Source organism: Rhyacophila brunnea, unplaced genomic scaffold, assembly GCF_057557595.1.
Source record: "Rhyacophila brunnea isolate RB1 unplaced genomic scaffold, BYU_Rbru_1.0 scaffold_21, whole genome shotgun sequence".
Classification (NCBI taxonomy): domain Eukaryota; kingdom Metazoa; phylum Arthropoda; class Insecta; order Trichoptera; family Rhyacophilidae; genus Rhyacophila; species Rhyacophila brunnea.
The window spans coordinates 25,128,795-25,156,438 of NW_028232871.1; the positions used below are offsets into that span (position 1 = coordinate 25,128,795).

The 27,644-nt window shown below is 33.7% G+C and overlaps 1 protein-coding gene across 2 annotated transcripts in view; it reads right to left on the reverse strand.

Annotated features, from left to right (window-relative positions):
• Positions 1 to 27,644, reverse strand: part of Dip-C (dipeptidase C) — a 160,917-nt gene that overhangs the window by 59,077 nt on the left and 74,196 nt on the right. For both annotated transcript variants that reach the window (XM_085949084.1, XM_085949083.1), the window contains exon 2: positions 25,475 to 25,637. In XM_085949084.1, coding sequence (XP_085805210.1) covers positions 25,475 to 25,636 — 162 coding nt within the window. In that variant the 5' untranslated portion in view covers position 25,637. The remainder of the gene's footprint in view (positions 1 to 25,474; positions 25,638 to 27,644) is intronic.

Here is a 27,644-nt window from a genome sequence, read left to right on the forward strand (position 1 = left end):
GAAATAAACTGAGCTTGAATGAAGTTTGATTTATACCCATATGTATGTTGCCGATTCATTTTATTTTTTCACATAAATTAATAAAAATGAGAAAGATTGGAAAAAACAATGCTTCGCACTTTTAACAAAGGCTGACTAATTAGACGCATGCAGCGGAAAGGCCATACACCACGATTTGCTTACTATTTTAAATCTCGCTAACACATTCATTAAGTCTTTCCTATCAGAAACAGCAATCTCATATTAAATTCACATTATTATTTATATTATAATATTATTTACTCCATTAAACTTATGTATTTTCAGGATTGAACGTAGGTACACAATATTAACAATAAAAATGTCTTAAACAGTATAAATTATACTAGATTTATATTTGACCGATTTTATCAATGTTATTTGTAAATATTAACTATGGAAAAAATGCCAATCCCGGGATTGACAAATTGTAATCCCGGAATCAGAATTTTGGCTCGGGATTGGATTTCCTACTTAGCAGAATAGTAAGTAGGTTTACATCCCTAAAAATTATTAAACTTAATATATTACAATAGAATTGTCTCTACCTTCTGGTAAAGTTGACTGCTTATACCTAAAATCTAGCCTGCGGCGCAATTTTGTTCGGTTTTAGTTAATATAGAATAAAATAACGCAAGGTTGCAACAGCTCATATGACGTGTACATCCGTAGTTTACAGACCATATGTTTATCGCTAAACTCAAATGCGGAGTGTCTGGGTGTGGGGAATATAACCATAAGTAAGTGGCATCATCTTGATATTGTCAACCTCCCTCTCGCGGCCGTAAAAAGCATTAATAACTTAAATACTTCAAAATTGATTTTAAAAATAAAAAATTATTTTATCTATTGATTTTTGATGTGTATAAATGTTCAGGAAAATATACAATTTCAACTCATCGTTCAATTTTATGTCGTCAGTGAACTATTGAAATGTCATCGATTTAGTGTGTGGTTGTCATTAGTGTGTAGGTACCTATTATTAGTAGTAATATCGTATTATCTTCTTGTTTCCCGTAAGTATATCTGACAAATGTGCTTTTTTCTCTGATCTCCACAGCCCACCTCTTTCGAAAAGTCATCCTTTGCTACTAGTGTATTCTAATAGAGTCAAACTTGGTTATTACGAGGAAGATGGGACCGACTGAATTTGCTCGTTATAAGCGTTACTCGTTGTATCAGAGAATAGGTATTTTTAAACGAGTGGTCACATAACACAAAAAGTCGCAATTCAACAAAAATACGCAATTAGAATTTTTCCCCGAAACAAGCATGGCATTCATACACTACAAAAGAAGTCGTTTATTGTAAAGAACGTTGGTAGGTACCTACTTACTTCACAACCCTTTTTTTTCAACCATGTGCGTGGATACTTTTTCAATCTTGTCAGCGAAAACACCAATTATGTAGGTACTTAGACACTTAACTAATGTCATAAACGAAATCCGAACCCGGCGGCATTCTGTCCGGTCGGATTTTACTACTTAGGGTCGAAATGTTTTTAAACGATCAATTTAACAGTTTTAAGACAATTTTTGACGATATTTTAGCTCGGTATATCCGATAAGGAGCTCGTTAGTCGATAAATAAATGTATGGAGAAAATCATAAACTAAAATTTCAACGAATGTTTCCTCGTTACATCCGAGATCTCACTATATCCGTGATCATAATAACCGAGCTCGACTGTCCTACAGAGCCTATATGCATTGAGCCGGGAGGACGTGCGGTCGTGCAGTTTTAAGGCAAACCACTTCCCATTATATATTTTAGTGTTCCATGGTCAATAACGATGTTAGAGATGTCCACGGCCCTCACACCTCGCTGTAATTCCATTAATTCAATCAATATTTAAATTCCCTAAATCGTCACTATTTCGATATAGGTGTGGATTATAATTATCTGCTTCTGTTTATCATAATATTATTTTGGTATCTACGTAGGTACATATTATAGATAACAGGAAAACGATTTTTTTATTGATTTGAGTAATTCTTACCAAAACATTGATAACCAATATTTCAACACAAATTAGCAAGTTTGCATTTCGTACACAAACACCGAAAAAAAATGATGCAATATTGTGATATTATGTTTTATTCGTTTTCCTAATATTATGATAAATTTAACTTGTTGCCGGCAACCTTTTCAGAGTTATTAGGCCACATTAAACTTTTAGTTTTAATAATATGTTCAAAAGAAGATAGAGTGGACAAAATACTTATTTTGGTATTTATTATACTAAGTATGTAAAGTATGAAATATGATACCCTGCTGAGCCAAATACCTAATAATAAAGAATGAAAATTGAAGAGTATGTATGTTTTTCTCAGATTTTTCCCGCCCCCTGAATCTTGTAGCTCGGGTGTTTCGCACCCTCTAACGTCCCTGCGACTTCTGTACGTTAATTCAAAGGCATACATAGATAGAACAAACTATTGCTATCAAAAGATTTTTACGCTAATATCCGAGAAAAATCTCCACTGCAAAATACCACAGGGCACAGATAGTAAAGCCCAGGAAAAACTGTTCTGTGATAAAGCCTAATCCAAGCCCAAAACAGTATAACTTTTTTATTGAACTTAGTTATTGAACAAATTATACAAATACCATATGTGCCAATAACAAATCTCCGTGCTCAATCAATTATTTTTAACTACCGCACGTCCACAACTGCATCAAATTCGCGTGCTTTAATAATAAAAAAAACATTCCACAAGACCACCCCTCCTTCCGATGAAACACTAAAAATGTTCCCCCAAACAAGCGTTTGAACGCTTATTTAGCTATAAGTCATTTATGAAATGATAAAGCACATCATGTGAGCGAAACTCTAATGTGGAGAGATCCTAATGTCGGCTAAGAATTAAGGTATTTATTATTGGTACCTACCTAAATTCAAACAAGAAAAGCCGATTGCCAAATATATTAACCCAACTTGGTAAGCACTTCAGCGCATATATTCTATGCACAGGACTGCTATCGGCAGCTACCGAGAGTAGTTTTTCATTTATGTTTGTATCGATGTATTATAATTGTTACAATAAGTTAGCCGTCTAAACACTCTCTAAACAGTCAAAACTGTCTACGTCGCTCTAACTCACACCCAAGAGAGGTGCTGTTAAAACATAGCACTTATTGTAACAATTACAACTAACTTATTGTATTTGTTACAATAAGTGATAATACTTCGATACAAAACTACCCTCGCAAGCTGCCGATAGCAGTCTTGTGTATAGAATAAATGAGCAGGTGTATAAATACTACTAATTTGTAATTTAGTCGTTATTAGGTAAACACAGGTAGACGTTAAATTATTCTTAAAGCACATTGGCCAGAATCCAAAGAATGCTAGACTGTGTTCCGCCCGGAGTAATATTTTTTCTAGTGGCTATGTTTCTGAGGTGTTTTTAAATTATATGTGGGCAATTGACCAATATGTCTTGGTTTGGACTAGCCACGATGGTTATATAATGCCTTAACGAACTATTTACTTCATTTATCCCTTTTTAAGGTCAGCAAGTATTGACGTAATTAGGTATATCGTGATAGAATCAATTTACATGTCGTTACAATTCGTAACTAATGGAATGGTGGAGGGTCAAACACATTAGCGCTTTATTTTCGTGGCACATTTACGTCACTAGACAGCGGACAGCCTAGTTTATATGGGCGATGCCAAATTGTTGACATATTATTCTTAATGAGCGACATCACGCCATCTACTCGCAGACAAATTAAAAATAAAATAGTTTTAAAATTCAGTAACACGGCAAAAATATATAAAATTTATGGTGGGTAGTTAAACACCTGCGTCGAACAGAACCTTCTCGAGAAGACTGAGCCCAAATATTATAATGTGAGAGTGAACGTAAAGCCGAAATAATCATTTTCACTTAGGTCGACATGCACAGAATGTCGAGTAGGTAAACGACGTTAAATTGAAGAACGTCAAACGACGTACATATGACATCAAAATAAAATGACAGGTGTGAAAATTGCAAAATATTTAGCTACCCATACACATAGGCGCGTCAGAGGGCCTAACGCAATATGCGCAACCGATTCGTGAGAAAATTTAAAGGGAGCCTCCGAAGAGTCAAGAGCATACTTCAGTGAAACGCAAATAATTTGCAACTATAAGTGCGACGAAATTTTGGACTCGCTGGCAATCGGAGAGCGAAAGTCGAGCTGTGAACACGTCAAATTTTTTTCGTGATGGCGACGAGGGTATGAATTCTTAAATCGTGTAATGATGACTAAAAATGTTACCCATTTACTTGAAAAAGAAAACATGTCAATGAATATATTATTATTGTTACTAATAGAACAATAAACAGAACATTAAATGGACGCATGTTTAATTTTTATGACGAATTATGTTTTGTTCTGCAGTCGTTTGCACAATCTTCGCGTCGCGTAGTCACGATCGTTTTAGAGCCTTAAAACCAGACACACATATTTGATGGTAAATTCCGTAGTTTTTGTGTAGTAGAGTGGTTGAGATTTTTTCGTGTCTTATTTTTGACTAAATATATTTTCATTATTGTAATTCACATACTTCCGTTCTATTCGATTGTAAATGTTATAAATTCATGAAAACTATTTTCCAAATAAGTACTAAATTGAAAAGTATTATACTGTAAGTATGTATAATGATTTGAAAGAAATGAGACTGTTTCAATTAAACCATGTTTGTATAATTTATACAAAATAAATTTAAAAATGCACTGATCTATTTGGAAATTAAAATTAGATTGTTCATTTGTTTATCGTAGGGGGCCTCAAAATCAGTCAGTGCGTCGGGCCTCTACGTCACTAAATGAGACACTGCCGGTACACAGTATGGTGAATGATGATGAATGATGGAGTGATGGAATTAACTGACGAATATTCGGAAGCAGACCCTACACCAGCGATTTCCAAACTGGGAGGCGCGGAGTGTTGCAAAGGGAGGCGCGAAAGGTTTAATACAATAATTGTCATTATTAATGTAGTCACAAGTTTGCAGTTTGCATATAATATTTTATAGAACGGCCGCTAGTTATAAACTACATCAAAAAAAACAGTCCTATAAAAGGCTGTTTGCAACCTGTCTGAAAATGGAGATTAATTTTATATTACCTCACTTCTATACTATAGTGAAGCGCGCTGCTATCTCGTGAAAAATTAAATAAAAGGGTCTCAAATCATAATGTTGAAATTTGAGGCAATTTTGTCTAGGAACGACAATTTTGTTGTTAAACTTGTCTATTTGATTGTAATTTTAAAAAAAATGAGTGAATGAATCAATGCAAGGACCACTAATGCATTCACTGATTAAAAAAGACAAGGAGAAGGCATTCATAAAAAATTGGAGCTTTGGAAATCAAGATTACAAAAAAAATAATTTCGCCATGTCTCTATTTTTAAATGATTTCTACTCCAGATATAATGAAACAAACAAAAATCTATTTACTGAGTTCTTGTTTAGTTTACTAATGCACTTTTCACATTATTTTATTAATAGTGAAAAAAGTCGCCTGCGGCGCTGCTTTATTTCGGGGCTATTACATATTTTAAATATGTGGTTGAAAAATCCTGACCTGGGGATCTGCTTCAGCATGTGGGGCCCATGATAGAATCCATTTGTCAATGAACGATGATGAATTTGGATTGACTACTATTGAAATTGATTGTGCTAATAAACAAGCACATTCGTCGCATGAAAAACAAATAAATTTAAAAATTAATATAATATATGTGGTAAAACCTTGTTTATTTTTATATTTTTTTCATTTTTGTATTAGTACATTGTTGACTATTTAAAAATGTGTCTGTATTATTTAATGAAATAAAGGGGGGGAGGCGCCAAGATTAGATTTTTTTTAAAGGGAGGCGTAGTAACATAAAGTTTGAAAACCCCTGCCCTACACGGTCAATATTACTGACAGTAATAGTGACAGAAGTTATGAAAATAAATGGCATCAATGTTTCATCGACCTTACACGATCAGTAATCAGTATCAACTACCTATATTTTTTAGATACATATTTGAAAAATATCACGTATCCACAATCTGGAGTATAGGTATTTAAAATTTAATAAAGCTAAAATTAAAGACAAAACTCCTTTGAACGATTATTAATTTCGATCCATGGTGAAAGACAGCAGAGGTCATAATAGACATACTGACATTTCTGTTTACAAAATATCAGTAAAAATAAAAATAAAAAACTTTATGAAAATTGGACGAGTAGGTAATCATTAATTTAAAGCATAATATTATCTCGTTATAATCTCACAATTTAAATTTAGTAAAAATATAATATTAACAATGATATTGTTTTAATATAAAATCTATAGACACTGAAAGTACCTACCTAAACTGATCTGTAAGGTCTGATACTGTCAGTTTTGGTGATGCGGTATTAATTACTGTTAGTATTGACCGTGTAGTGTAGTCTACTTAGCCGGCACTCAACATCGACCCGGTGTCGCATATTATGAAGACCGTGCACATCTCCCTAGCGACAGTCGCACGTCCTCTCGAAAGGTCTAGATATTTGGACGCAGCCATCGGCGAGCCGGTATAGGAATGACCAATTCGTAGGTGTTTATAGGCGTCCTGGCGTCTTCGACTCGCAGCCCGAGAAGCGTGCAACTTACTTGTCAATTGCAACAGTAGATGTTTTTTTCAACTAAAAAGTCGCATTAGACCAATATGTTGAGCTCCATTATGCAACGTGTGTTTTGTGAATAACGATGACGTCACATCGACGTACCTATTCGACACGTTGCAGGCGGACGAGTATTTGTGTTAAATGCTGTAAAAGCAACCAGTTTAATACAAAACTATGCAACATAATAAAATTCCGGACCCTTCCTTCTATCCATAGTATAATATTATCTGCTACCTACCCATAGAATGGTTATCCAAATCAATAATCAGTCCTATATTGTTGTATGTAGGTTCCAGTATCAAAATATTATGTTTTTCTTCGCCGAAAACAAGTTTTATGTGACAACAGACGGGCGCGAAACTCCCAGAAGGTCATCCGCCATTTTAATTTGAAACGAAATTATTGTCAAATTAACTTGTGAAAGAATGCGACCAGACTGGCTGGCGGGCCGCACTTTCTTGTAACACGGCGATTCACGAGAGATCAGCTCGCCATAACGATTGCCCATTTTTTTTTAAATATTATACCTATTAATAATACCAATCTAAGAAATCAGGAGCATTAGTTGTTTGCGCTTCCAAGATGTAGAACGGAAATGGGACGATTTGGCATCACCATTTAGATGCCAGGATAACTTGGCTGAAATGCGTGAAGAAATAAAGGTACAGTGCGACTCTACAATGCTATGTCTCCACGGTCGTTTATTGAACTAAAATCCTCCCACCCCATTTACTTTCCCCACGCCCATCATTTAAAGTGTAGGTATTTGCTATCTCGTGGAGTGTTATGTTATTAACATTAAAATGCCTAAACCTTTGCGGTAGCAGACTAATAGTGCAGGATCCCATAGACTTGTCGTATACATAATATGCGGAACGCATTCTGACAATTGGAATAGGTTCTAGGAGTCACCAAGATATATAATGTCGATGTTGCCAGGCGATATTAGTGGTCAATTTTTTTTTATTGAGGTTTTAATTTTTTTTTCGTATAACCCACCAAAAATTGTTCTGAGTTCTTCAATAAAACCAAGACCGAATCAGGGATTGATTGAAAATGCACTAATTGTACCATGCCATCGGCATGGTCGTAGAACGGTTCGTCCCATTTGAAAAAATAAAAATAGCGGATATTGCAATGTGTTCAAAATCATCGATTCTTAGGATCCTCTTTGGCTTAAATTATTTTATTTAGTAGCATTTTTGTATAGAATCATCCAGATTGCTTTTTTACCATATTATATGTATATGACATTACTTTTAGTATTATGGTTAATACAGAAACTCTGTATGTTGCACATATAGGTACACACATACAAACACTACTTAAGTACATATTTGCACAATGATATACATGTCAAAGCCGATTTCTTATAACTACATGATAATGTACGGCAGTTAGAATTACATTTGCATGGCTTAACTAAATAATTTGGTAGAGGTTCATTCGTCATTTGTCTTGGATACAAATTATTTTCTCGTAACTCAAAGCCACGTTGTAGGAAATCAGTTGGCTCTATAGTGTATCAGATGAGCTTTTCCATAAATAAACTTGTGCTGAAGCCCTTAAACAGCGTTAATACTTATAATATGTAAGCCTTGAAAATTGTCCCTTAGATGTGGTGGATTAATTGCAGATTCTTTTGTGAGCCCTCAAAATAAATTATAGCTTGTTAAATTTATTTGCAAAAATCCTCCCACATTTGCAAAAATCAACGAAGAAAGTGAGCTGTAGATTTGTGGTGGATTTGACGACCCCACACAATGGTTTAAATTGTAGTGATCAATTTTCAATGACGCCATTGATTAAAAATCAAAATCGTTAGATTCTAGAATGAACTCTAGATTCTAGAATGTTCTGTCATATATTTCATGCTGTAAAAATGCAAAATTTGGAGATTAACACAATCCCGATATAGATGTTTTAATCTTAGGCATTTATTTCTGGAATAAACTTGCAACGGTTGGTTGCCGTGGATTATGGTTTGAGGGATCTCAAAAGAAATCCCGTGTTTTAGGATGCCATTTGGCTGCTGAATTTCTTGGTGAAAATATTTGTAATATTTTGCCAGTATTACGTTCTTTAACCGGCTGCGACACCACTCGTCGCATAGGTACAAAAAAACAAGCTTTAACCATCTCGTCAATGAGTTTTGTTCAGCATGCACTTTCAGTTTTAGGAAATGTATTGTTGGAAACCACAGCAGTTTCAAGACCTGGAAAAAGTTTGCACTTACTTATTATGTAAACAAAAAACAACAGCGGATGAACTTCGATATAAATTTATTTCCCAAAATATTGGATTTAGTTTAAATTTGTCAAGAGTGATATGCACATATGATTCATTGTATTTACACTGTGTAAAGGCTTCAGCACAAGTTTATTTATGGAAAAGCTCATCTGATCCACTATTTGTAATTCTAACTGCCGTACACTATCAAGTAGTTATAAGAAATCGGCTTTGACATGTATATCATTGTGCAAATGTGTAAGTAGTGTTTGTAAAAACTGTGATCATGATACTTAAAGCAGTTTGAACACTTGACTTGTTTCTTTTTTTTAATAAATGTGTACTTAGTGTGGTTAGTCGTTATCGTTATTTCATTTATTCACCTACCTACATGTGCAACCTACACTGTTTCTGTATTAACCATAATACTAAATCAAATGTCATATACATATAATATGGTAAAGAAAGCAATCCGGGTGATTCTATACACAAATGCTACTAAATAAAATAATTTAAGCCAAGGAGGATCCTAAGAATCGATAATTTTGAACACATTGCACTACCCGCTATTTTTATTTTTTCAAATGGGACGAACCGTTCTACGACCATGCCGATGGCATGGTACAATTAGTGCATTTTCAATTGATCCCTGATTCGGTCTTGGTTTTATTGAAGAACTCAGAACAATTTTTGGTGGGTTATACGAAAAAAAAATTAAAACCTCAATAAAAAAAAATTGACCACTAATATCGCCTGGCAACATCGACATTATATATCTTGGTGACCCCTAGAACCTATTCCAATTGTCAGAATGCGTTCCGCATATTATGTATACGACAGTCTATGGGATCCTGCACTATAAGGGCATTATTTCGTATGTTGAAGTGTTGTGAAGAGAAGAAACAGAAAATAAAGCTTTTAATTCCTCTCAATAGTGCCAGACATATAATAGTATCTGCGGTTCTCGTGGTGCAGTGAGTAAGGCACTGGCCTTTCATCCAAGAGCTCCGGGTTCGACCCGGTTATGTGATTTTTTTCAAAGCCTGTGTGTTTGTAATTGTTTCAATTCTATTACTAAATATTATACTACTATCATTGGGCCTCTTCTCCTGATGTAGGGCTATAAAGAAGTTGGTATATACTCTATAATTATTATTATGTTCGTTACAATTGGAAAATAGTGAATATAATTCGCACATATTATATGCTCAGATTTGTCTATGACCCGTACACACAATAGACAAATTAGCGGGAACACATTTCGTGGCAGCACATCCGAGAACATTTTACATTTGCAATAAACCGCCATTTAATATTGAAAATATAACAATAAGTACCTATATAATATGTTGCCAGGATTTAACACCCACATTGTGAAAAAAAATGGTACATGCTAACAAATCGATCGATTACTCTGCTCCACGAAACCCACTGCCGAGAAGATGTAGGCACCTACTCATCTCTCGTTGATCAGTCCACATGCTAAATGATGCCATAATGGCATAATACATAATAAACAAATAAATTCACGCGAAAAATGTCTGCTGACCATTAATATGTTTTTCCGCAGCGAATTTGTTTGCTCTTATCGTTAAAAAGGTATTGCGTATTGGAATAAAAATATTAGACATTTCAGTTAGTTAATCGTGGGTACATATTAATAAAATGAAAATAAACATAATGTAACTCAGGCGGAAACCACAAGAGAATTAGGTAGGTAGGTACGTTCGGTTAACATTCCTACGTCAAAATGTGTACGGAGAATTTGGTTAGTTTCGATAGATAAAAAAATATTAACTACATAATTGACGGCCTCACATCAGCATTTTTATTGCCAGACTAGCAATTTTGAATAGCCATCTAGTTAGAAATTATCATAATACCGTATGGCGTTAAAACTAGCGTTTTTTGACACAGCAAACAGCTTAAAATTTCTCATTAAAAATCAAAAATATTCCACCGAATTTACTTTAATATGCTGACCTTTTCTACGTGGGATATTTACAATAAAATATGTAAATACACTATTTTGAAGCGTTTACAAAATTTCGAACTTATATAAGTAAGTACAATATTACTTTTAAATTGCATAACAATAATTTGTTGCGAACTAATAAATTACTATTCTATAATCTTTTTTCTCGTGAAAATTATCATTTAGTTTATTTGAAGTGCTAGTTTCAGGACTTCTTTACAAACTTTTTTTTTAGAAAATTTCCAGAAACCAAATACCTAATACCTATAAATATATCTATGTGGTTCTACATTATGTTAAACTAAAACATCAATTATTAGAGCTTGTGGTTCTCAAATTGTTTCATTTCTCGATATTCAAGCATTCTCGATTTCAAGAATATTTACTTACTCGAGAATTCTAAATTAGTATTGATTTTATGAGAGTTTTCTTTATTTCCGCTGCCGACGTCTATAAGCTGCGGAAAAATTCTGTTACGCCGCCATTGGAGTAGTGACAAAGCGTCAGCCTTCAAAGCAATGGGTCGAACCATTGCCCACTGAAGAAGAAAAACCGATACATTACACGACTGGTCCTACTTTTCGCCCCTCCCATTGCCTAAGGATGGCCTGTCATTGTCTATACCTATAGAGTGCTCATACTGACGCGTCTGTCGTGTTCACTAGAGGTGAGTTGGAAATACTGTCACCAGTTTGTGTACTCAAGTTTCGGAAAAAACTACCCATACTAAGTATTTGTGGCCCAATAAACTTATTCCAAAAAACTTGTGATATAATCGCGAGTCGCTGTTCTGTGCACTCGCCAGTTGGTAGACTTTCAACACTATTGACATTAAATGCGCAAGAACGAAATAGCACTTGAATATAGGTACATTTTAATTTATTAGTCTATTGTGTTCGAATGTATGAATAATAATAGGTCATAAATTTTGTGTCGCAGCACAGTGGTGAGATGACGCACAGGCTTAGGCTTGTTATATACCGCTCAAAACATCTTTAAAATAAAAAAAAATCATTGTTATTCATTTTTGTTAACAATAATTTGTAACCTAACATAAAAACAACTCATAAATTTAAAATTTTATAATAAATTGGACTTTTTGACAGGCGGAGCGCAGCGTATTTTTAGCGATTATATTGAAGCCGATACACAGTCTGAGTTCCCTGAGCCGATACGTATTTTAAAATACTAATAATATGGAGTTGGTTTTATTTTCAGTTGAGTATGAAACTTTTGTCGCATACGCACGCCAAACGATCTATATAGTATTCCAAATACTAGTAAGTATTTTGGAACAAGTTTATATACTAAGTATTTTTTTATTCTGGTAGTAAATATACTTAGTCTTCAAAATCGACCAGTTTTCCCATCTCTAGTGTTCACTTGTTGGAGTACTCTTTCAGATTGTTTTAACGTATCTTGGAGACCTTGGAGTTCAACTGATTTAGTGGTTCTGTGTTATTAATAATTGGAAGTGACGATCAAAGTAAGCCTCGACACAGTGAATGGTTTGATTTGGCTAGATGAGTTAAATGATAAATAATACACTAGCATTAATACATTTTCTACAAATGTAATGCATATATCAATGCTACATATTTTTTGGAAATCGATATTATCACCGGTTTTTTTGTGAAGGACTAGTCTGACTTTGACAGCTGATGAATAACTGGAATGTATATTATTTATAAATAACACTGATAGTTAATATATTTTATTTGAGAATTTTTGATAATTCAATTTGAAACGAGAAAGTGCGAATCAATATGTCAAGCAATCTGGGATCTCATTTTGATAGCTAAAAGGGGACCACTCGTTGCTTGTGCAAAAAGTTATGCTCAGGCTTTATAAATCTAAAGATGGCGGTGGTCGAACGAATCGATGGCAAGTATTCCTAGTAATAAAAACGTCTGTTAGACAACATTCGATCTGTAGTGGTGGCCCATATGCCCCGCTTTGTAGTGAAGATGTAATAATTACCCTTTCAAAAAGTCTTCTTCTTGATAGGATGATGCCGTCTTCCCCCCAAAGGTTACCAACCAATTTGTAATACAAATATATAACCTATAACCTTCGCAACGCCAGTCGCATCAGATCACTAATGTCTTGAATATTGAGCCAATCACGGAAGTTGCACAACCACGAGAATCTCTTTCTGCCCATGTCGCAGATGCTCTCGACCTTTCCCTTGATTATGAGTTGGAGAGTAAATAACATTCCTCAATGCGGGAAACAAACTGTATTACAATAATGCTGGATCCCAGAACATGCAATCGAGATCAGAACTGAGATCGCAAGAAGCACTTAAAAATAATAACTCTTCTGGCCTTCTGAAATTGATACAATATCTACATGCACTCGATCAGCGTTGATATCTGTGCGTTACAGGAACAGACCATCAGAAAACTGGAGGCTTTCGAGATGTAGTTGTACAAGCGTACGATAAATACGATAGTTTTCCTGAGCTGATCACGATATTATTGAGGAGATTTTAAAACTAGTCCCAACCAGAGTTGGATATTTCTCGAAAAAATCTCAATCTCGAGATTCGGGATTTACGGAAAGAGTTCTCGAGATATCGGGATATTTAAAAAAAATTCTAAAAATCTAAAAATAAGTGTAAAAACAGACAAATTCCAAAAAAATATTTTTTTTTTATTTATGTAAGAAGACAAACAAAATAGGAGTAGGAAAACAAAAATAATTCAAAACATTACTTTTTAAAATAGAATTTCAAAAAACACAGACTGTCAATCGCTGCGTCTGACAATCGCGTACGCTTTTGAGACACAAAATTCCCTGATGACGTTGGCTTGATTGTGTTAAATACCCTAATCAGTCTTTGAACGTTTTGTGTTTTCTGTCCACTTTTTTCATATAGCAAATCGTTTTTTTCAATTAATATTTGATAATAAAGAAATCCCGAATCCCGAGAAAAGATTCTCGAGATCCGGAATTTCCCGAAATGTTAAAAATTTCAATTCTCGATATTCGGGATGGAAAATCTCGAAAATTTCTCGAGAATTCCCGAAACCCAACTCTAGTCCCAACTAACCGTAAAGTTTATAATAATTATACCCCCTGCGTATTCTGTAGCGATTGCCCTGTCGCGATGTTTATTTAGGGACAAGTCAGTGACCCCTTTACCACATTTTTGGCAAAATATAAGATGTCAATGGCCAACGTCATTAGAAATTGAGTTTAACATAATATTTATGGATCACGCCGACCCAACTTGTAAAATGTTCTCAAAATTAATATCTAACAATAATTGATCTATGTTTATAATTAATTATTATCTGGCTTACATTTCATCAGCCATGACAATTTTTATAAACAAGACTCAGAAATAATGCATTTGAATATATATTCTCAGTAACACATTGAAGTAAGAAGTAGCTTACAATTAATATTGGTGGCTCTTAACGGAGTAAACGATAAGTAGGTACCTGAATGAAAAGAATGATAATGGGGATAAATGAGAGAAAATGTGAAAATATGTAAGAAAGAACATGACAGGTAGAATACGCAAATTCCAAATTTGAAAAATCGGAGGAATCGTTTATTTTAATCGGGTCGTGGAAGAAAACAAATTACACTGGCATAATAGTTTGACGGACGCTTACAATGCGATAATAGCATATCAAGTGATTAGAGTACCTATATAGAAATTAGTGTGCTATAAAATGGTAGGTATAATTAATTATAATAGGGATAAGGTGATGTAAACCTACTGTGAACCTAGGCAACATACACAATCAATGAAAAACTATATTATACACAGTATGGATGATGAAGAACCATCAGTTAAGCATCGCTACTTGACAAATGAACGAGTTCAGCGATGGCGTGCTCGGCAAAGTCAAATCAGACTCTACGAAGACTCGGTCAGACTGAAGCAGCAGTTCACAGACAAATAACTTGGTATGAAACGCCAGAACAAAGACTTTAAGACAGAACATGGGAACACAAAATTAATGGGAACTGGCTTATCCTTAGACTATAGATACATCTAGACGCCAGCCATTGCATTGCTAAATAAAGCTGCGTGCCGTGCGTTTGGATTGTGGGCGAGCGAACGCATTCGTATTCAAATGTTCGAGACCAAAGACCATTGCACTAGTGCTCGCACTAGACGCTCAGAATTAAAATATATTTTTTTTACGTTATATAGTATTTTTAAGCAGTCAAAATGCAACAATTAGGTAAAAATATCCATAATTTAAGTTATTTTAAAGAAACACGGTCACTTGATATTAAAATATATAATAATAATATGCAAATAAATTATCACGAACATGTATCAACTTACCTATGAAACGAAATACCATCTTCTTGCTTATCAGCACGGCTACCACATTTTAATACAACACACAGAACCATCTTTTCTACTTAATAAACTAAAAATATTTACCACTGACTTTATGTTTAACACAAAAAATAGCAATTTTAGCAACACGGTTATCGACGCTTAGTTAAGCAATAAGGTAAGATTTGGCGGCTACACCGTAGCAAACCATCTCCCACATCTGTAAGCCTTTTATCTTTCTCTAGCGCGTGTCGCAGAGATTATAAGGGTGCCGAATAGTTTCTCACTCGCACTTATGCATCGTTTTTGTTCAGACCCTACTGGGTGTATGGAATAGACTGAAACACGTGTTATCCTGCGCACCCATTGACGCAGTCTGTGGTTGTGTTTTTAGGTATGTATATCCCCTAAACCCCACGCACATATACCGCGCCGACTAACTTCTACATAGGTATACTATAATGGGATCAAGTCACAGCGACCAGACGTTATAGTGGGCGCGGGCGATAAAAGAATATTATGTTATTTTCAATAGCTACACCTATATGCATTTATATAATATTTGAAGACACTCGGCGCGCTTGGTGATATATCTGGCTTCGAAGCCTTTGTCCATGTTGATTTCACATTTATATAATATGTTCGGTGTGTATACTTTTTCTTTTTTTTTGTATAATATATATCAGTAACTTCTTTATATAATATATAACACCCACGGTGGCCGCGCGGCTTAAGCGTTGGACTATCACGCCGTGGGTCTCAGGTTCGAATCCTGGGTCTGGCAAGTGTACATATTGTTTTTCAATTTGTGTGTGAGTCAGGGTATGGACCTAATAGGTTGAGCAAGTGGCTGACATCCATTTCTCGTAAAAAACAAAATCTGTTAATACAAACCTCTACTCTGTGGAGGCCCATATAATCCTATTAGGATCGGACATGGTCGAAAAAAAAAGAGAAAAAAAAAACTTCGTACATCAGTTTTATAAAGGCACGTTGATAGTCGGTAAGATTGAAATTTTCAAGATATTATGGTAGGTAATAATGAATACTAATTATTTATTTATTGTCCATCAATAGGCATTAGTAAACAATACATTACTTTTATTAGAAGACGGGATTGTAGTGCAGTAGCGGAACATGACATTCTGCCCCTCCCCGGAGACATATTAACCACCCGCCCTCAAAATCATAATAATTACCAGATAAAAAGAACTTTTTATATACAACGTTTTTAATTATGTTGAATTATTATGCTCAATATGCTCAAACTTGTACTTACTTGATATGAAGTAAATAAAAAAAACAAACAAACAAACAAATATATAATACTGAAATGACATTTTGACATTTCATTTTGATTTCCATAGTAACGCACGTATATATATTAATAATTTAGTTGCTAGGAACATCCCCTTAGCAACCAATAATAGTCTTTTACTTTTTACGGATTTTTCTGAAATAACTTTCCATACAAAACAGAATTAACTGAAAATGAATTAAATTCTGCTTAAAGATGGCTAAAAGTATTAAAAGAATGCATTGGCATCGTGTTCTGATATATTCTAAAAGTTTTAAATGTCTAGCTAGTCGGGAAGTTAGTTAAAAATCGATTGCAAGATTTGTACTGGACAAACAACCACCGGACAAACAAGAATACGAGCTAATAAAAACGTTGTAAAAAAGACTATACCTACAGTGAAACCCCGATTCTACGATTTTCAAGGGACCCTAAAAAACGATAAATGAGGGATATAGGTATGTAAATACTTTTTTTTGAGTCGTTTTTCTCCTGGATTTTTTCGACTTCTTGAATTATTTTCATTTTCTCAGTTTCCTCGTCTACTTTCTGTATAACATCGTAACGAACGTATATATATTTATTTCATTTGAAAGTGCAACGTCCAATTTTCCTGGCGCCCAGTTGTCCCATTCGCAACCAATCAACCCCCTATCGCCATCGTTCCATAAACTCATCACATTATATTATAACCCAACCCTATATTACGGTGTACTGACAAAAATATAATACGAGTATATTGTAATGAATGATTTTGAATAATATGTAATAATGTGTGTTTGTATTTTAAACGCCCCCTTCCCATACATAAGGCTCTGTGGGGCCTTGCACCATTTATCAGTTAGCTGTTATAATAATATTATAGTACCGCCACTGCTCGTAAGATACGAAAAGAAAAAGTCGAAATGAACGTGAGAGAAATCACGTAAGTGTTTGTGTTTGTGTTTATTATTTGCAACATGGCATTGTATTTATTTCCATACATTATTATTGAATCCGATTTCGGAAACAGACTGACGTAAAACAGTCTCGTGTTTACATTACAGATTACGGTCAGCATTTATGTGTAAATAGTCAAACAAAAACAATCGCCATCTTGTTATTTACTACAGAATTTAAAAAAATATTATAATTGCACATTTCCATTCATGTTTGGAACAGGATTTAAAAAAAAAAGACATTGTAAGTAGGTATGTATTATAATATAATTATAAATTATAACAACACGAACAAGAGACTGTTTTATTTGTGGCGATTTTGTGGTAGGACCACCACAACCGCAATAGAAAAAAAATGTGTACGTATTATATTCATACGTCACGTCACGCTACACATTTGCAAAAATATAAATTATAAAGAAAAGAGACATAAATATTCACCTACATAGGTACATACTTCAAACAAAACGAGATATGGAAAGATGCATGTTGGGCATGTCGCACAGGGATCAAAAAATAAGTAAATAGGTAGGTAAAAGACCAAACAAAAATCATCCGTAGTCTGACAAGAATTCTGCATACATTTAAGTCTGCAAGCATCTCTGCATTTTCTCATTCAAATGTTATTCTATCGTAATAAACATAAGATAGGTATCTCTTCATATTATCGTATATTCAATTTTAAACTATCCTAAACACCAATTTTTCGAAATACGTTTTTTTTACATCAACCGATTCTCTATGAAATTTCCAACATTTAATTAGCTTTATAAACCTAAATGCATAGGATTATATTAAATTTAAGAAACAACTATTGTCATGCGACTTCAATTAGTATCCTAAGTGACATTAATTGCCAATGCACCTATTGATTTTTTCATAAATTTGAAATTGGAAAAAGTTCTCCAAAATGAATAAATGTAATTTGAAACACAAAAAATGTTTTAATAAGTATTACAACATTACATAACTGAAATCGAATTGAGTATAGTTTCATAATTTCTAAGTTTGGTGTTAGGATAGTTTAGAATTTAAGAGATGTTATGTTCACTTCATCTTCCATTTCGCTTCCACTTTTTGAAATTCTGGTTTTTAACGCGTTTTTGCGCATGCTTTAGTGCAGCGATTTCCAAACTGGAGGCGTGTACTATGGCATACTACATAATCCATTAGTCTATCATTAACAAGATGATGAATTTGGATTGACTACTATTGAAAAGGAAAAATGATAGAATTATCATGCGATACTTCATTAAAACAAAAATTTCAGAGTGAAACCCTAATTCAATTTTCGTATAATCGAAGTGAAGAAAAAAATACTTTGGCAAGCACAGAACAGATTATTCGTAACTAGGGATTCCAATCCCGGGATCCCGAGTTATTTTCGATACCTATGAATCCCGGGATTGATAAACATAATCCCGGGATTTCGGGATTGATTTTTTTATCAATTTTTATGGAAAATAAAAGAAAAGCGAAAATAAAACAAAAAAAATACTTTTAATAAAAAATAGCTACATTAGAAATAAACTGAGTTTGAATGAAGTTTGATTTATACCCATGTGTAGGTTACCGGTTCATTTTATTTTTTCACATAAATTATTAAAAATGAGAAAGATTGAAAAAAACAATACTTCGCACTTTTAACAAAGTAATTCTACCATGATATCATACGTTTTACGGTAGTTTCATATTTGGCTGACTAATTATATTCATGATGCGGAAAGGCCATAAGTACGCCATGATTATTTGCTTTAATATTTTAAATCTCGCTAATCCATTCATTATGTCTTTACTATCAGAAACAGCAATCTGGATTCCAAGATTGAACGTATACAATATTAACAATAAATGTTTTAAATAGTATAAATTATACTAGATTTATTTTTGACCGATTTTATCAATGTTATTTGTAAATATAAAAATTTTATATTAACAACGGAAAAAAATACCAATCCCGGGACCAGTCCCGGGATCCCGGGATTGTCAAATTGTAATCCCGAAATTCCGGGATCAGAATTTTGGCTCGGGATTGGATTGCCTATTCGTAACATCATCATATTATTATGTATGCGAAACGTGATTGTCTGCATTAAGGGGGTACATGCTCGTCGAAGGTCAAAATTGAGTTTTTATTGTATTTTCAAACCATGATCCTGGACACTCCTTAAACGTTGTAGATGATCAATTTATATAATTTTGAAGCCTTATTATCCTTTATAGTTATTTTAAACATTTGATGACTGCATGAAGTATTTTTGTTACATAAAATAGTATTTTTTTAAACCTCTCGCTCTAATGTTTTAGAATATAGTCATATTTTGGTACAGAACTGTGCAGTGGTGTTAAGATTTTTTACATTTATTAATTTTTAAACGCATTTATAAAACCATTAGTATAATTTATTACGAGATAATTTTTGTAAAATATTCACGATAAAAAATTATTTTGATAATCTCTGTGATCCCAAATTTGACAAGAATTAGGCATTTTATTATTCAAAAAATCGGCAAGAATAACACATTTGAAGATGATTTTAAAGATACTTATTATAAGCTATGTTTTTGACCATTCAAGTGTGATAAACATCTTATGAATAATGATTGCTTTATAATAATTATTGACCTAAGGATAAGGTAGTGTTTTTTTGAAATACGCCATTTCTTTTGTCATTCCCTAGTAGTTAAGCTACAACATACGGCCGTAGCCATAAAATGACAAACTCTAATTAAAGTAGGGAGTAAAATTATGTTAACGCGCGTGTTTGAACATGTACCTAACCGAATTTTTTTTTATTTTTTTTTAAACGGTACATGTTCAAACACGCGCGTCAATATCATTTTACTCTTTACTTCAATTATAGTTTGTCAATTTATGGCTACGGCCGTATGTTGTAGCTTAACCACTGGGGAATGACAAAAGAAATGGCGTATTTCAAAAAAACACTACCTTATTCTTAGGTCAATAATTATTATAAAGCAATCATTATTCATCAGATGTTTATCACACTTGAATGGTCGAAGACATAGCTTATAAAAAATATCTTTAGAATCATCTTGAAATGTGTTAATCTTGCCGATTTTTTGAATAATAAAATGCCTAATTCTTGTCAAATTTGGGATCACAGAGATTATCAATATAATTTTTTATCGTGAATATTTTACAAAAATTATCTCGTAATAAATTATGCTAATGGTTTTATAAATGCGTTTAAAAATTAATAAATGTAAAAAATCTTAACACCACTGCACAGTTATGTACCGAAATATGACTATATTCTAAAACATTAGAGCGAGAGGTTTAAAAGAATACTATTTTATGTAACAAAAATACTTCATGCAGTCATCAAATGTTTAAAATAACTATAAAGGATAATAAGGCTTCAAAAGTATATAAATAGATCATCTACAACGCTTAAGGAGTGTCCAGGATCATGGTTTGAATATACAATAAAAACTCAATTTTGACCTTCGACGAGCATGTCCCCCCTTAACTGCAATGAAATCCAAATATCGAGTCCGTTTAGTAATAGAAAAAGAGCTACGAGTAACACTATCCTCAATTATTACACCTACATTTGATAAACTTTGTGCAAATAAAGAAGCACATACATCGCATTAAAAACAAAATTAATATTATATATATTTTATATTATATTATATAAACCTTGTTATTAATCTGTCAATTACATTTTTTGTATTAATAGATTTTTCAACAATTATTATAGGTATGTATTATTTTATAAAATAAAGGGGGGGAGGCGCATATATTAGATATTTTTAAAGGGGAGCGCAGTAACATAAAGTTTGGAAAACACTCCTTTAGAGTCTTTAGATGTGCTCCGTCAACTGTGTACAACCTGTACGTATAATACAAAGATGTACAAATTATAGCATTCAATTTTTTTTAGTGAAATAATTGTTCTGTTCTTTGACACGATAAACAAAACAATAGTTTGCTACATTTCAACATTTTCAAATATCGAATACCTATGAATGTCGTTAGAGCTGTCAGAATGTAGTCCTAAAATCTAGATATTATAGTGTTGCATTATTTTATAGAAAATTAAATTAAGTAATATATTATATTACCTACGTACCTCGACATTCTATGCATATATACATATCAGTGTGTATCTATCACTATCATCGAGGACAGTTGCGCACCAGGGAAGGACAACTCGGTCAAAAAGACACATTACTATTATTATGATAGGTATATATTCCTAGCTTTACAATCATTATTTCTGAATGACTACCTACGACACGTCACTATTTTAAATGGTCTCCTTGATCTCCATAGCAGATAGCTAGTGGAAATCCAGTGGTACAAAACATGTTCACTATTGAGACCGCAAGCAAAAGCAATGTTTTTTAGCCTACTCAAAATAATATCACAAACAAGGCCTGAACAAAAACGATGCATAAGTGCGAGTGAGAAAGTATTTGGCACCCTTATAATCTCTGCGACACGCGCTAGAGTAAGATAAAAGGTTTACAGATTTCGGAGATGGTTTGCTCGGTGTAGCCGCCAAATTTTACCTTATTGCTTAATTATGCGTCGATAACCGTGTTGCTAAAATAGCTATTTTTGTGTAAACATAAAGTCAGTGGTAAATATTTTTAGTTAATTAAGTAGAAAAGATGGTTTTGTGTCTTGTATTAAAATGTGGTAGCCGTACTGATAAGCAAGAAGATGGTATTACGTTTCATATGTAAGTTGATACATGTTCGTGATAATTTATTTGTATATTATTATATTTTAATATCAAGTGACCGTGTTTCTTTAAAATAACTTAAATTATGAATATTTTTTACCTAATGGTTGCATTTTGACCGCTTAAAAATACTATATAACGTAAAAAAAAAAAGAAAAATATATTTTAATTCTGAGCGTCTAGTGCGAGCACTAGCGAAATAGTCTATCTCTATGGTCTCGAACATTTGAATACGAATGCGTTCGCTCGCCCACAAACCAAACGCACGGCACGCAGCTTCATTTAGCAATGCAATGGGTGGTGGTCTAGATGTATCTATAGTCTAAGATCACAAATTATTATTTACACTTTACAGATAACATTCATTTATTCATTAGTCCGGTAAAACTTTCCTGCGCTTCGTGTAGGTCGGTTAAAAGGGAATTTACGTCGGTGGTCCGACCCGCAGCTGGAGCGGTCGACCATTACATACTTATACGAGGGAAATTTCAAAAAGATTGCGTTATTTTATTATGAATAATATATTATATTATAATAAGAATCACAACTTTTAAGAGCCATTCGTTACGTCACGTAAGGAGTGTAAAGACGTGGCAAGTGGTGGATCAAGGAAAAGCAAGGAGGTACTATAAAAAATACATACATATAATATCTACTTTTAATGCTTCCTTGTTGCAATTGAATGATTTTTATTTTATTTAATAACTCTATGAGTTTTACCTTTTTCATAATACGTACTGACGCCGCCAAAAGGGTCGTGTACTAAGTAATACTTCTTCTAGAGTCTAGCTACCTGCTAGAGTATAGCTCGACTGAACCATCACTATCCGGCATTATTCTCAACCTGACTACCAAAATATAAATCTATAATTCCGCAGTGTTGGAAACCGTACTATAATTATAGTATTTGTACTATAATTTTGGTCCGCGTACTATGTACGATATAAAACAGGTATAGTACGCCCAAAATACTATAATTTTGAATATCGGAAAAAATATGTAAAAAGTACTAAGATTTCGATATTTCCGTTCGATAAATCGATGCAAAGTACTATAATTTCGGAATATAAGAAGATTTGGAAAACTTGGAAAAAAATTGCTCGAAAAACGTAAAAAAATCCCTTGACTTTGGCTTAAAATAAAATTTCTTGAATTCTTCGGTAACCATTTTTGGTGGCAAGAAGTAGGTACCTAAATAAAAATGGGTCTCTGAGAAACAAAAAACCTATAAGTACATTTTCAACAGATGACAACGCGTACTATATTTTTTCCCCAAATACTATAATTTTGGAGGCTCTGTACTATAAGTCCACTTTTAAAAGATGGCAACACTGATTCCACATAAGTATAGTCGTATTGAAACTAAACTATTACTTGGTTTCTGTCCCTCATCGCGTCGGCTGCTTTGACAACGTTGTATGTAACCTATCCACAAGTATTTTTGAAAATAAATTACACCACTAAACTTCTCTCTGCCAAATCCGATGTTGTCAATATGTCCCCAATATTTTTTTATCATGTAATCGACAGTTTCTTATAATGAAGCAATTATTGATGAAATGCAGTATCATAAATTAAAAAGGAAACTTGAAAACAACTGGCTACCTCTTTTTGCAGCTGTGCGTTAATTTAAAGGCCTACATTGGCCTCGTTTTATGAATACAAAATCATTTTTGCGCGTATAGGTATAGATATATAATATATATCTAAGTGTACACAGGGTGGTCAAAAATTAATCCAATAATACAATATCAATAATAATAATTAATTTGTGTAAGCAATCGAACTTACAAATGGGAAAGTAAGATATTATACATAAAATTCTCCCCAATGCTATCGGGACATTAGTATTACTGTCACAGAAAGTATGAAGTCAACTAAATTATTTCATCTAGGTATATCACGGGTCTTCATATTATGCATATTCAGTGACGTCCCGCGAGTGTTGGTAAGTCATGCGCTGCATAGGGGCGGCACATTATAAAGGGCGGCGAATGAAGGAACGAATACAAATATTACAACTTTTGAGAGCAGTAGGAGTTTTTCATGAAGCAAGCGATCCATTCGCTTCATTATAAAGGACCTATCGACAGATTCTTAGTTTAATAAAAATATTTGAAGCATAAATAATCGTGATAACACTGATAACATGGCTATTATTGTATTTTCATACATATTGTAATTACGGTTTATCGCACAGGCAAGTGCCTCCAAATCTGCCTGAAATGCTCTAATTTTCACTAAATGGTGTCTATGTAATTTTAAAGTTGTTTGATGTATTTGCTTATAAGGCAGCCGAAAATACATAATAAAATAGGTATGTGGGTACCTTTTTTTGAAATAATTTGCAGAAAATTTTAAACTAAAAATGATATGGGGCGGGATTCTAAGTCTGCCAAGGGCGACCCTTTGCCTAGCGCCGTCACGGTGCATATCGACACACCAAAAGTTGATGATTATTTATGTATTTAAGTACCTACCTACATATTATTTTATACGTGTTGATAATAATATGGTGTTGATAAAGGTTTCCAGCTGCAGAGAGAGACATTTCAATATTATTATCAGCACGCGTGTTTTGAATAAGATAATTTCGTCTTGTCTGTGTAAATGTCTAATTTTTCATTTCAGTCACCTTCCCAAGACCTATAATCTCCACTCCGTGGAAGCTCATCTACCCACTTTGCTTTTGAGTAAAAATGATATTGTACATTAAAAGATAGTAGCGGGATTCGTAGTGTTGCTAAAAAAAACCATGTAGGTATGTATTTTTAACACCCCCCCACCCCACATAACCCCATCGTCACACCTAGACACAAACTTTTCCCTCCCTGCCTAATTTTTGAACACCCCCGCCATTCATTAAAAATAAATTCTTAGTAAATGATTGATTTCCGTAGGTATATGGTATATCATATTTTCTACAACATCAAACTAACCCCACGGTCAGAAAGCATCACAACATATTTGATTCCCCCCCCCCCATTACGGCGTTATGTCGTATATGGACGACCCCTTAGAGTGACAATAATAGTACAATATTTTTTAACGACTTTAAAGACCAGAGAATCATGGCTGAAAACCCCTTGAGAATCCTGCTACTGTCTTTAACTGTTGCAATAGTTTTGAAGCAAATAACAAACACTTAATATGTACACAAATGAGCTGGTTAGACGATAGACAAAAAAAGAAGAAGACTGAAGGCAAACCTCAAACCGTCCGTGAACAACAAAAAATTACCAAGTTCAGATAACATTCTTCTTTTTTATTTGTTTTCGTTATGCTATCCACCCTGCGTTAGGAGAGATATATAATATATTAAATTCTTACTTGACGAAAGAGGTACTCCACATCCGTGTCGTAAAGGTTGATGGGATCACCTCCCTGCAGCAAGGCGACGGTACCCGATGGAATCTGCTCAGCCAGACGCCTTCGGTTGAGGGCGAACAACTCCAAAGGAATCTCCAACGTTCCAGGACCCATTGACCACATCCTGTAAAACAGAATAAGACATGATAAGAATTCGCACTGTGGAAATTGTGGTCGGCGATATCTGTGCTGAATTCTTGATAATGTACGTACTAAGTAACCACTGATCGAATATTTGTTTATCTTTTGTTAAATAAAATAAATAAAATATATTAATTAAAATATATGGCAAGAAATTTCGTTAACATTATTTTGTCCTCTGTTTTAATTTTTATTTTTATTATCTATGAACACGTATTGATAACATGAATCTGAAGCAATTCACATTGACAAATTTTAATCTTAGGTGTTAGAGCTTGTCCAAATAACGCGTGTCTCGCTGCGATACGTCGCGAGTGCACGTGGACAGCTCAATAAGGTCACATGCACATCGACCGCGCGTGAGAAGTGACACGCGGCGATTACAGGTGGACGGCTCAATGAGGTCACATGTATCTGGAATGCGCGAGAGTCAAATCGCGCCGTCTGGACATGGCCTTAACGACTCGTAGAAGTCTCCAGCTTGCTTAAAAGCATCTACACTTCTACAGACTGACAGACCTCTGGTAGACCTCCAAGCCCGTCTTTGTACTGGTGCGTGCATGTAATTTTCCTTATCCTAGGGCAGGCATGTCCAACTTAAGTAGGCTAATCTAATATGCAATATCGCAATAATTGTCATTATTCAATTTAAAATATGTATATATTATATTTGACATACGATACTGAGGCGTTGCAAATTAAATATTATGCCTGTCACTATAACAAATAAATAAACAATTTCACGTTCGTTGTGGAAATGATAAGTTTAGGTTTTAATTTGGGTAGGTCCTCATTGCACTAATCTTCAAAGCATTCTATTAGTGCGCAAATACTCTTCTGCGTGACTGTAAGATTAAACTACGCCTCAGTTTAAAGCGTGAGGATTTACACTTGGGTGTTGCAGAAGAAGAACGCCATGGATCAATAATCTCTGAGTCAGCTTTGAGTTCAGAGCTGAGACAGACAGGGAAAATAATGCCAAAAACATCGTCGACGTCCGATAATGGCACACAACGCATAAGGGCATTTTCGCCAAAGTTTGTACATGTTTGAAATTTTGGTAATATTATTTTTTCACTCAAATTAACCATTTTTATATAGCTAGCAGATTCCTTGTTCTATTGCTGAATTAGTGACAGCAATATTTCAGCAAAATATTGATTAATACAATATTTATATCATTTTTATTAAGAAATTGGACAAAATAAGTTTCCGTTCCGTGACCACGAAACTAAGCTTATAAAACATGAATGAGACACTTTTTATCGCTTAAATGAGCTCTATTAGATTAAAAAAACCATACACTTAAAAATAAAACTACAAATAGTCAAAAAATATTATTGAATTTTAATTCTTGGGCACATTTCGTTCCACTCCGTTACCCTATGTCTATAATGGCAGAGCATTTTTCCTTTAGTAATTGAAAAAACCAATCAGTGTTCGTTCTGCTATTTTTTTTAAAGACAGTAATCACTTTTACTAAATTTTATTGGAAAAATACATAAGTTTCGTTATTTAATAATCAAATGAAAAATAGTTAACGTTCAACTTTTTTTGGGACATTTTCGGAATGGAATGGAACGGAATGTAATTTGTAAAGCTAAAGTTACATGTTACCATAAAAACAAATTTTTGTTTTATGAAATTTATTTGAATTTTTTGATAGTCAGATATACCGAAGTCATGGGAGATGCCAAAAACGCAATGTACAAACTTTGGCGAAAATGCCCATAAACCATAGAGGTAGGCATAAACGTACGGATAGTAAAAAAATCCCAGACATAATAAAATGTGTGGCATACATTTATATTTTGACTGAACCAAATCACAGTGAACTGACCTCTTTTTAATAAAATATTAATTATAAATTAATGGTATTGACCCTGTGACACGACGTAAAATTTAAAAAATATATTATTGAATTGTCTGATAATAGTTACAATAATGATAACAGTGATATTAATAAATTTACAAATGCAACATTATAATA